The following is an 11,400-nucleotide window of genomic DNA, read 5'->3' as shown; positions in this document are numbered from 1 at the left end:
AGACATGAAAAATATAGCTACTCCCAAAGCTAGCTGTAAAAATACATGTAAAATGTGTCCAGACAATTTTAAAACTCCTAAACCGAGGAGCAGAAATATGACTAATTTAGAAACCCATGCAGTGTACAGTCATCAGTGTGAATGAGTTATAGGCCGGTGACGCAGCAGATCGCCGCCCCCCCCCCCCCACACACACCACACACGCAAAATGGTTGAACCACCACAAACATTAAAAACACAGTATGTTGCAGTGTGCAAATAGTCAAGTTAATTTACTTTTTTTTTTCAATACAGATTAACACAAGAAAACTAAGTCTAGATGATTCATGCTTTCCTGATTTCTGTACATTAGTGTTTTCTTAATATAAAACAATGAGATAAACAGGATCCTGTTCTTGTGCTTCCATCTTAGCTAATTAACATGTTAATCATGTGGCTGTGGAGCACGAATGAAATAAAGGAGTTCATCTTCATGGTCAGCAGAACAACTATGATCATGATGAAGATGTCAACACTGACTCCAATGAGACAGGAAGCAGATTGATCGGTTTCTGTCTCTGAAATACTAAAGGTGAGTGTTGTGTGACGGACACACTGAGCCGACAGCGTGGTGGTGCTTTCAAGGCCCTCAGGAAGTTACAATACCGGACACTTAATCCACACTGTAGGTACCTTGTATGAATGCTAAATGTGTGCTGTACATTCAGAGTATCAAATAATTACAAAAACTGTTTTGAAATGAACTGCACTATAACGGTTCAAATGGTAAATTCAACAGAATTAAAACTTTGCCTTTTTTTATGAAATTCTCTGTTAAGCTGCTGTGGATGGACGTCGACGCTTACTGTTAGAAGCTTTAACATATGAACACATGAGCAGGAAGTGTTGAGTTGTATTGACGGTAGTTTAACAGCGAACAAAAGGCTAAGTTGCCGTTTGTGTTTGTTTTAGGCAAATTATCAAGAACTTGTGCCGACATGTTTAAGAAATGAATTGAATAAAAAGATTAAAATGTCTTCTCCTACATATAAAAGAAAAGCACTTTGGTGAAGAAAATAAAAATGTGCTTAATTGGTTGTATGTAAGAAAGGCTACACAAGGATGAACATGACTATAAAATAATATTAATACAAAAATCAGAACTACACAAAGACAGAATGAGCAGCTTCTTAACAGGAGTCCCTTTGTATTGCAGTCTGAAGCTTTGAGGAAAAATGGGAAACACAACGTACTGAAGCGTTGTGTTGACAAAAGATAACCCGCACGTTACAGACTGGGATCAAGTGGAGTACAAGTACTTACACTTACCGATACTAGTACTTAAAGATACCATTACAGTTCTCAAAACTTTGTTACTTACATTCTAACATTCAATATGTTCCTGGTACAAACAGAGCATAGTTCTTTGCAGTTTAGATGTTAATAATTAACCGTTGAACCATGCTATCAGTTCAAAGAAATAATACAAATAAAAGAACAAGCAAAACTCAAGAGGAGCGACTCTCATAAAGGAGAATAGCGCTGGTCCACCTTAACAGTTCAGCCCACCTTAAGTGTGCTGGAGCTGCGCTCTCTTTGAAAAGGTTGAATATTGTGCAGCTATGTTAGCACATATAGTAACATCACATACTCACCAGCACAGATAGAAACAGACAGCTGGTGGAAACGTCGCTCCACAGCGCTACTAGTGGTCAGAAAGCAGGACGGAGGCCGATGAGGAAAATGAAGCCGGCCTTCATCAACACCAGACGGATCCTTTCAATGAACAATCGGATGTGTGGAGAAATACGTCAGACACGCATCAGTGCTATGTCTCTGTGTCCAGAAGAGCCCAAAGACGTGGTGCTGCTCAGCTGCATTAAACATGACCCAGATGGAACTGGTACTGATCCTCTAGGAGGAAGAATGGCAGCGTGCTCCTCTCAGGTAACAGTCCACTGCCTGGATGTTGTGTTCAACTCAGGTTCAGGTGTTGAGCGTACCAAGCGGCTCGGACATCGTTCTGTCATGAGCTTTAAACCACTGCTGGTGGACACCGTCCTTTCGTGAGACTAAATGTCCCTTATAAATACACAACACAGACAATAACAGTAAAAATGAATGTCCTTGTCCTTTCAGGGAGGGACACTCTTCACAGTGATTGGCTGGTCAGACCGACTGACTGAGATGTCTGTGGAGGCACAACAATCAACATCAAATGTCTGCGAGACACAACCGCTCTACAGCGGAGCGGTCAGCGGCTTCACAGCGACGTCAGGTCCTGGACCTCCAGCAGCATGGCGTCCTGCTCCGTCCTCAGCTGGTCTCGGACCTGCAGGCGGCCCACCAGGTCTGAGCTCAGCTCTGACGTGGACGGGTCAAAACAAACAACAAGTTGGTCAGAGCTGTGGTTCAGACCTTTATGTACATGGAGTGTACTTGCTGTGTGTGGGAGAGTACCTTGTATGGTCTGGCTGAGAGACAGACACAGAGCATTCAGGTCCTTCATACTGAAGTTCTCTAAATCACTGCGCTCCACATGTCTTCTCTGGACTACAGGTTCACTACGAGCTGCAGCCTGAGAGGAGAAGGAGAGAGAGAGGAGAAGAACGAGAGGATGGACATGAGAGGATAGGAGAGGAGAGAGGAGGAGGAGGAGGAGATGAAGGTAGGAGAGGATGAAAGGAAAGGGATAAGGGTGAGAGGAGAAGAAGATGAGGGGAGGAGAGGAGGAGGAGGAGATGAAGGTAGGAGAGGATGAAAGGAAAGGAAAGGAGAAGATGATGTGGGCAGGAGAGGATGACATGAGAGGATAGGAGAGAGGAGAGCTGTGATGAACTGTATTTGGGAGGAAAAGAGAAAAACATGGCTGCATCTGTGCAACAGCGTGGAGCCCTCACCAGTGTTCTGTGGTCGGTTCTCAGTCGGTCTCGTAGGTTCCTCAGAGTGTTCCTGAAGCCTCTGGATTTGGGTTTCTCCGGCTTGGCAGGAGGCTGTGGATTATTCTGGACCTGAACAGCCCCTCTCTGTATCAGCAGGGTAGAAGTCACATCCAGTTACTCCGTTTCAGCTCATCTAACAGAACTTGTGTTAGCACTAGTTACCCGTGAGTTGCTGCTTTCCTTCCTCTCCTCCTCCTCCTCCTCCTCCTCCTCCTCCTCACTTTCACTGTTGTTGATGAAGCAGAGCTGAAGATTCATCTGTGTCTGCAGGCTGAAGGACGCAAACAGACGTCATGTGGTGGATTTACACGAGGGGTCATGGCTGATTGAACGGTGTGTCACAGCTGCCTCACATTAGCAGGACAGACAAATGTCAAAGAGCTTCAAAGCTTCTGGGACTTCAAATGCAGCGAACACAGTGACACCTGGTGGCTTAGAAAAGGTACAGCAGCCCTGAAAGACTGGAGCCGAGGCTCTACCACACCTCTGATTGATGATCTCATGTGTGTGCAACAGCTGCAGCTCCATTCATTCACTCCATGTATGTTTCAGAAAAGCCTTATATATCTATAGTTTTGAGCAACAAGAAATAGGAAAATTGGACAAAAAGGCCACACTTCAAGACCGTGTACATAATTATTTATCCCATAAACCAGTGAATGCCGACCGGAAACTCTGACAAACTTCTGATCTTTGTCGATCTAAATGCGGACGGATTCAGCATCTGTGTGGCTTATTTCTGCCCTCAAACGTTTTCACAATATAGGAGAAAGTTTCCACACCAACGGAGCGGCCGTTTGTGGTAAAACATTTCCATGGTAACACGTTAGCATGCTGTTACACGTTAGCATCCTGTTACACGTTAGCATCGTGGGTAATGTAGCAGTACACCTGTGATCCTTTTCTTCCGATGTGCTGCATTAAATGAAGCTGGTGTTATCAATATGCTACAGTAAAATCATTAGTAAATGTATTGTCAAAAGAGCCGAGATACAGAAAACATTTTGCTGACACTGAACATGTCCCTTACTGACAGTGATGGGTACCTTTTCAAAAGTAACAACCATTACGACGTTACTGCGACTAAAACGGACCCATTAGCCTGTTACTGTTATTACTTGGTGTCAGGTGGAAAGGTTCTCATACTTGATTGTTTCTTTCTAAAAATCTATTTTGTAAGCAACCTATAGTTCTTGATAAAAACAGCAGTAATCAACAGACTGGTTCCTCTATAATACAACAAAACCTCGACAGATTAGGGCGTGTTGTGTTAAGAGATGACGCACAAACAAATCACATGACATCACACACATGACTAATAGGTCATCATGAGGTGCGTGTGTGTGTGTGTGTGTGTGTGTGTGTGTGTGTACCGTGAGGTGAGGGCCAGCACATGGCTGTTGCAGGCGTCGTCTCCGTCCTCCCAGCTCTCCGCTCTCCTCCCTCTCTCCTCCGCCCAGCTGACCGGAGCTCTGCCTCTCTCCAGAGAAACTCCACTCTGAGACAAACAAACAACAACAGACAGGCAGCAGAGTGAGATGTGCTTTTCTTCCCCCCCCTGGACTGATGATTGGACTGTAATAGCCTTTTCCAGCTGTCAATTCACATTGACCAGTATGTGGTAATGAATGGCTGGTAGTAGCTGTGTTTCTGATGAGCAGACAAACTTTTAAAAAACGTAAAAAGGTGCACGATCGAAATAGTTATGAATTTCACCTCCGATCAGTTTCTTCATTTTTGACACAGAGCCGTATTTCTCAAAACACCGAGGGGCTAACAGCTCTGCAGTGTTTGGTCCAAGTCATGAAGATGATGATTAAGAGCATATATTTGATGGTGGGTGATTTTGTGAGGATTAAATCCCCTCACCAACAAATAGGAACAACCCAATAACACCAGAGATGACAGTTTGCACAACTCTCCACTACAGTGTGTGAGAAAACTGCTTTTTCCTCAATATTAACATCTGTATCGCCACCAACACTTCCTCTTCCTCTCACCCAGCTGTCGTGTATATTTTGTGCGTCTGTGATTTGTCTCATTAAATCACTTCATCTCCTCTCGTGCCCCATGAACGCCTCACGCTCCTCTCTCCCGGACCACTGACCTTTGCCCTCTTCTCCTTGTTCTCCTCCTCCTGCTTCTCCAGCTCGGCGATGCGCAGGCTCAGCGCCTCCCAGTGCATGATGGGAAGGCCCAGGTTGTCCTCGCCGTAGCTCTCCTGCCAGACCAGGGCCGCGCCCTCCGAATCTTCCTCCTCCTCCTCTTCGTCGTCGTCGTCGCTCCTCCTGTCGTCCTCGGCCTCGTTGCTCTCCTTCTCCTCTCCCTGCTGCCTCTGCCTCTCCTTCTCTCCCTCCATCTCTGCACAGGCGGAAGAATACGGATTCAGATCTCCTCCGGGACGGAGCGCTCTCTATTTATAAAGCGTGGTTCACCGCGCTTACAATGGAAAACGTTGGAAGATTGTGACGATGCCTAAAATCAGGACTGTGGCCACCGTTAAAGAAAATATATTTATATGCGATTATATATTTAGTCGCCATTGCGATGTCAACTTTTGAAAGAAAGTGATATTACACTCAGGGATTTTTTGAGTTTGTTAGAAGAGAGTATGGCAGAAGATTTTTTGGTGCCTTTTGTGAAAACTTCAATGTTCAATTTGTTGAATAAAAGCAATTTGTTTTAGCAGTACACTGAAAGGCAGAGCAGAGTTCATCACGATACTCAGGTTATCGCATATTTTCCTCATATCGTGCAGCCCTGATCCATATACAGAATATGAATAACTCCAGGTACAGAAAGCTGAATGTCTGCTCACATTTATTATGCTGCTTTCACATGATTTGATCATGAAGTCCCTGATTTAAATCAAGGTTGAGTCATTATTTAAAAAAGAGGTAAAGAGACATTTAAAGATAACGTTTTAGGAGAAAAGCTTGTGTTTAATATTTGACTTATTCTGTAAAAAGAAAAACACAGCTTAAAGAATATTCATAAAGGCTTCAGAGTATTGTTTTGGTCCAGCCCTGAACATAACAGTTACATGAATGAATTAAGTAGTTCGAGAACAGGAGAGACTTCCTGCTACTGTGGAGGTTGGGGTACTTGGACTCGTGCCCGCAGTAGTTTTAAACTCAGTCAACGGCCTCAAACCAAAGTTAGACGAGCCAGCGTGTGTGTGAGAGCTGAAATCTCAGTCTGCAACTTTAGTATCACACCAAACTGTCATTAGTTGTCCAACATAAAGTAACTTACCACTTTCTCCTGAAATAAAACACAACTCTTCAGCTCGTTGTCAGAGTAGTTGAGAGTTTTGCCACATAACCGCCGCTCCTTCCTCAGCTCCTCCTCGTTATCTTCCCCCTTCCTTTCCTTTCCTTCCCATCAGGAGTTTCACTCCCTCTGCCCTCTTTCTCACCAGAGGGAGAAGAAGAGGACAATAAGTCCACGAGAGCTCTTCAGATACTTTCCGTTTCCGTCTGCGTACTTACTTACACTGTGTCTTAGCTACTTTACGCTTTTACTATTAAAATGCCAGATATCCACTCGCTCTTGCTCCAGACATGCAAACAAAAGAAACTAACTTGAGGAATTTAACGCACAGAAAAAAAAGTTGAACTCTGGGACTTCCTGTCACTGCCTTCAAAATAAATGTCTTATTTATAGCTCGTTTCCTAAACGCAGCTAGTTGACCCCTGCCCCTTGTTTGTAAAGCTGATTCATAGCCTGCTAGCTTGCGAATACAACGCTATTATGTTCCATGCGCTTGTATTATACTGTTTTCTTGTCGGACCTTTTGTCATTTTTCCTCACACAAGCTGAGCTGTGGGTCAAGAGAGACAGACAGACATTTATTGTCAAAAAACGATTAAAAAGACTAGTAAGTGCGGGGATCATGTGTAATTTTGAAACACAAAAAAGGAAAAGTCTTATTTCATCTTTTATATCTGCTTATAGAAATGATTAAAAGTGTAACATTAAACTAGCCCTATGCATGAGAGGTTAACCGTGAGTTAATTGCAGTCCGCTGACTTCCGGTTCTCCTAAAAATTCATGCGTCGGCAATAGTTTTTAAATAGCAGTTTCCGGTTTGGTTCTATATCAACTGTTACCAACAGGTAAATACGTGCATTAATAAATGTATGAATAAATACAGGAATAAATGAATAAATGCTGAAATAAATGTTTAAAACAGAAATAAAAAACAAAAGTATAATTATGCTAAAATACATATGGAAATTAATAAATGCATGTATAGATAAATAAATAATAGTTGATAATCAAACGGAACAGAAATACATATATCTTTATTTCTACATTTTTGTTCACCTACATTTATTTATGTATCTGTATGCTAATGAGGTGGGAGGTCCTAACCTCGGACTTAACCCTTTCCTTGAGAGTAAAGTCCACAGAAATAAAGTTGCTGTCCTGTTGTTCAAACTCAGTACTGCTTCTTTCTGCTCACCAGAGTCCAGAATGTGTAAAGAGTGCGCGCTAACACATGTCAAACAGCTGCGTTTGTGACAAAAACAAAGCAGCGCCTCTAAAGTGTTGCAGCACATCACAGTAAGCGATACAAGTTGAATCACCTCACGCTGCTGTGGATTCTGTTCTTCATTGAGCTGAATGAAAGAGACAAACTTTTAAAGCTGTGCTGTAGTTCTTCATCACACTCACACTGTTTGGCCACTAATATTGAGGATGCTGTCTAAAATGTGGCTGTTGTCTTGATTGATAAATAGATTTATTTTTTACGGAGTCAAACAACTGGCTCAAGAGAGAGCCTTTCACGTTTTTTACGTTACCTGAGGGCCACCGTAGTACTGCTATCTGGTTGTGAAACTGCGGTAACGTGAGCCAGCCGTCACCTGACATGGATTTGTAGAACAATTCAGGATTTAGGCCCAAAGCAGTGACTATTTTGAGTTGTGCCAGTGAGCAAACTAGATGTTTGTGCAATGTTTAACTCTGTACAAATACTTTCAGTATGATGATCTTCAGTTGCTCTGTAGGTACACAGAAAGGACACTAGGGGGCGGAATGAGACCGCTATCAGTGATTAAAGAATGCCACTTCCTAGATTACCTCTGGAAACTCGTGGTCAATAAAACTAGTTATACATATATTCATATTATTATACATTATCACTCATTATGTTGACACGGTATCTCATATTTTCTGACTTGCCATGAGTATTTTTGTTGTTGTCATTCATCAACTTTTCATCTGCTTTTTTCCCCTTTCCATTGTGGAGCTTCCACAGACAATCATCTGAAGCAATGAACAATCATCACTTTGTATAGAAGTGCTGGAAGTAGGAACTACTGCAATGCAGAGTCAGACTCTGGACCCCATAATGTGTTGTATGGACCAGACAGATGGTGCATGCTGAGACTCAATAAAAGCTCAATGTGAACAGAAGCAGCAGGGTGTCTTTATTTCTGTTGCTATAGCTTAACCAAGTCAGCATTCATGATACACAGAGACATACTGGGAAGCTACAGAAGCCTTCAACACTTACAGTACTAGTGACCGGAACAAACAACGATGAGGCAGAGGACCGGAAAACAAAGTCAAACAAACAGAACGAACACAAGAAAAAAAGATTTATGGCACTCATTTTTAGTTTACACTCAGAATAATATTGCTTTTAAAACACAACCTCTATCCATCATCATTGTTGTTGTATCACGTTATATTTTCACTGCATTTAAATATCAAATATATTCCTTTACTGATGTATTTACGTTATTGCTAACATTAAAACGTACCTCACATTAGATATATATTAAGTGACTTTGATAATAGTTTTGTTCAAAAGTACAAATTTTTACAGAAAATAACAGTCCAAGTTTGGATAGGTATACTGGGGACGGGTGGACTTCAGGACATGCACAGGGTTCTGATAGGGGGGCAAGGGAAGGAGGGCTTAAGCGGGGTCTCCCATTGGATGAGAGGAGCTGGAGGAGCTGTCACTCACACATCCAGTCACACATGCGTTCTCCACTGGTATTTTTGACATCAGGTACAACCCTTTATTCATATTTAGGTCTTTTTAAAGCTAGACTACTCTCCTCCGATCCATAAATAGGAGTTTGTCATGCCAACAGAGACGCTTCGTTGGGACAGCCATCAGCCAATCACAGCGCTGATTCAGTTCCCTCCCAGTGTTAGTAAATGAAAATTGCAAAGACAGGCAGATACAGTAAGTACATTACACACATATGCGAGCACACACACACACACACACACACACACACACACACACACACACACACACACACACACACACACACACACACACACACACACACACACACACACACACACACACACACACACACACAGGTAAAAATGATGCACACTCAGGTGGAGTGAGAAGGCAGCCTGAGTCAAAAGTCCCATTCAGAAAATGATTTTTCTTGGAGAATCCCAAAAGTTCTGAACGATTATACCTTTTTTTAATTTGAATGCAATAGAGCATGAGGATTTCTTTTTTTTGATCCCACAAAACAATAACGTGCACACAACATATGGAACTTTTGCGTGGTTATTATCTTGCGGGATCAAGATGGTTTACGACACACGTTATTATTTTGTGCACACAAGATCCAGATGTGTTGCCAACCAGCTAATAACCTATGAAGTACACCATCTTGTTCTTCTTACAAGATAATAATGTATGCTTGCAACATGTGGATCTTGTGCAAACAGGATCATACTTTGTGCAAATATGGAACTTGGAAATAATTCCCTAATGCACATAAAATACCATGTATCAGGACTGTCTGGGCTTTCAAAAAAACAAAAACACAGCTGAACCATTTTTCCTGTTTTGAATGCTGTTAAATAAAAAGCTTTCACTGTAATCGAGGTACGAAAAACCCTAAATATTTCACATTAGGAATAAATAAGTCTATAAAAATGTTTTGGCTAAAAAACATCATTGAATGTGGATTTGTTGTCGTCAGTAAACCGCACTACTTACGCCATGAAGTCATCTTCCAACATCACTTTTAATGAAATGATGTGCAGCTAGATATTACGTTATAGCTCATTAATAAATCAGTTGGTAATGACGGGAATTTATGTCATTTCGAGTGTGACCTTTTAAACTTCTAATTACATCAATAATTTAATATCGGTGCCACATGTGTAAGCTGAAACTCTCACACAGCGCTTTCTGAGAGAGTTATGTAATGATGTGATTCTCTGACTGTCTTTTCATCTTTCCATCCCATCTCCGCCTCTCCTCTCCTCCCCTCCTCTGTTCCTTTCTCCTTGGCTCATCCCTGTACCTTTCCACCTCCATCCATCCATCCATCCATTCATTGTGTCCTGTTCGGCTGGCAGGCCAGAGGCTGAGCAAGCGCCCTGTCACATTATCCTGCCGCTGAGTGAATTACTCTGCCTCCATTAGACTAACGAGAAAGCGGGAGGACGGAGAGAGATGGGGGGGGGGAGAGTGATGCGACTGGGAGATGGACGAGGAAGGGGGGAGAGACGATGGAGAGGGGAAAAAAGTTTGATGAGGTGGAAGGAGAAAGATACGAGAGGGGGGTATAAAGAAAGGATGGAAGAGTGGAGGTGGAGAGGAGGGAGTGAAGGATGAAAGCAAGAGAATAGGAGAGACAGGAGGTTGATTAGAGATGAAGATGAAACAGGAGGAAGGCTGAGAGGGCGGAAAGCAGGGCAGCAGGAGCAGTGATGGAGGGAGAGGAACAGATGCAAGGGGGGGGGGCAGAGGAGCTGGAGGATGGGAGTGGTGAGTAGTTGGTGGAAAAAATTGAATGAAAGAAGTGGAAGAGGGAAGATGCGAGGTGGAATAAGAAGGGAATGAGATGGAAGGACAAAAGAAGTGGAAAGGTAGCCGGCAGAGAGACGAAGCAGCGGGCAGTAACGAGCAGGGAGGGAGAGATGTTCATGAAACACAGCTGCACACGACACCGAGTGGATGACACACGCCTCGCAAGAGACAGCGCACACACACCATTCAGTGCGGTTATCCAGTAATGGTTCCTGAACATGGCTGGAGCCAAGATTTTAGAGGGGCTGCCATCATGGGTCCAACCCCCCCCCCCCCCCCCCAATACTGATGACATGACATCAGTGACCTCAATGTTAGCTACGGGCCTGCTTACATCTCACCAAAAACATTTGGATTGAAAGACGCACACAAAAACATGTACTGTACATTTAAAGGGTTCACTTTTTGACGGAAGAATGAGTCTGAAGGGAAGCTTGCTAGAATCCAAGGTATCCCAAAGTGTTGTTGAAAATGAATACAAACAATACATTGGCAACTATTTAGATAATCCATTAATCTTCTAAAGCTTCGGTTAGACTCCCAAACGGAGGCGTACACGGACAGCAGCGGACACCACGGATGTGTAGTAGTTCTGTTTTTAGTGTCCGCGCTAGCACTTGTAGAATGCAGACGTCCGCGTACAGCCTCCGCGTACAGCCTCTGAGGACG

The 11,400-nt window shown here is 43.1% G+C and overlaps 1 protein-coding gene across 2 annotated transcripts; it reads right to left on the bottom strand.

Annotated features, from left to right (window-relative positions):
• Positions 1 to 344: 344 nt before the first annotated feature.
• On the bottom strand, positions 345 to 6,453 carry LOC306796359 (schwannomin-interacting protein 1). Of its 2 annotated transcripts, XM_079295239.1 has the most exons (7): positions 6,177 to 6,453; positions 5,029 to 5,282; positions 4,295 to 4,419; positions 3,084 to 3,192; positions 2,880 to 3,005; positions 2,440 to 2,557; positions 345 to 2,343 (listed from the first exon to the last, which is right to left on the bottom strand). In XM_079295239.1, exons 2-7 carry the CDS (start codon positions 5,278 to 5,280, stop codon positions 2,243 to 2,245), a joined length of 831 nt encoding a protein of 276 aa, XP_079151365.1. In that variant the 5' UTR covers positions 5,281 to 5,282; positions 6,177 to 6,453; the 3' UTR covers positions 345 to 2,242. The 2 variants fall into 2 exon arrangements, with proteins under 2 accessions (XP_079151365.1, XP_079151366.1); XM_079295240.1 differs by lacking the exon at positions 6,177 to 6,453 and having other exon boundaries at positions 5,029 to 6,160.
• Positions 6,454 to 11,400: the final 4,947 nt, after the last annotated feature.

Source organism: Melanostigma gelatinosum (assembly GCF_949748355.1).
Source record: "Melanostigma gelatinosum genome assembly, chromosome: 23".
NCBI classification, from domain to species: domain Eukaryota; kingdom Metazoa; phylum Chordata; class Actinopteri; order Perciformes; family Zoarcidae; genus Melanostigma; species Melanostigma gelatinosum.
Note: the sequence above shows the minus strand (reverse complement) of the source record. Positions and strands in the feature narration are given on the sequence as shown.

Excerpts from the sequence above, each read along its gene's own strand:
- LOC306796359 (XM_079295239.1), bottom strand. The coding sequence starts at position 5,280 with ATGGAGGGAGAGAAGGAGAGGCAGAGGCAGCAGGGAGAGGAGAAGGAG. Across the intron at positions 3,006-3,083 it reads AGGAAAGCAGCAACTCACGG|AGAGGGGCTGTTCAGGTCCA; the intron begins GTAACTAGTGCT and ends CTGCTGATACAG. Across the intron at positions 2,344-2,439 it reads TCTCAGCCAGACCATACAAG|AGCTGAGCTCAGACCTGGTG; the intron begins GTACTCTCCCAC and ends CGTCCACGTCAG.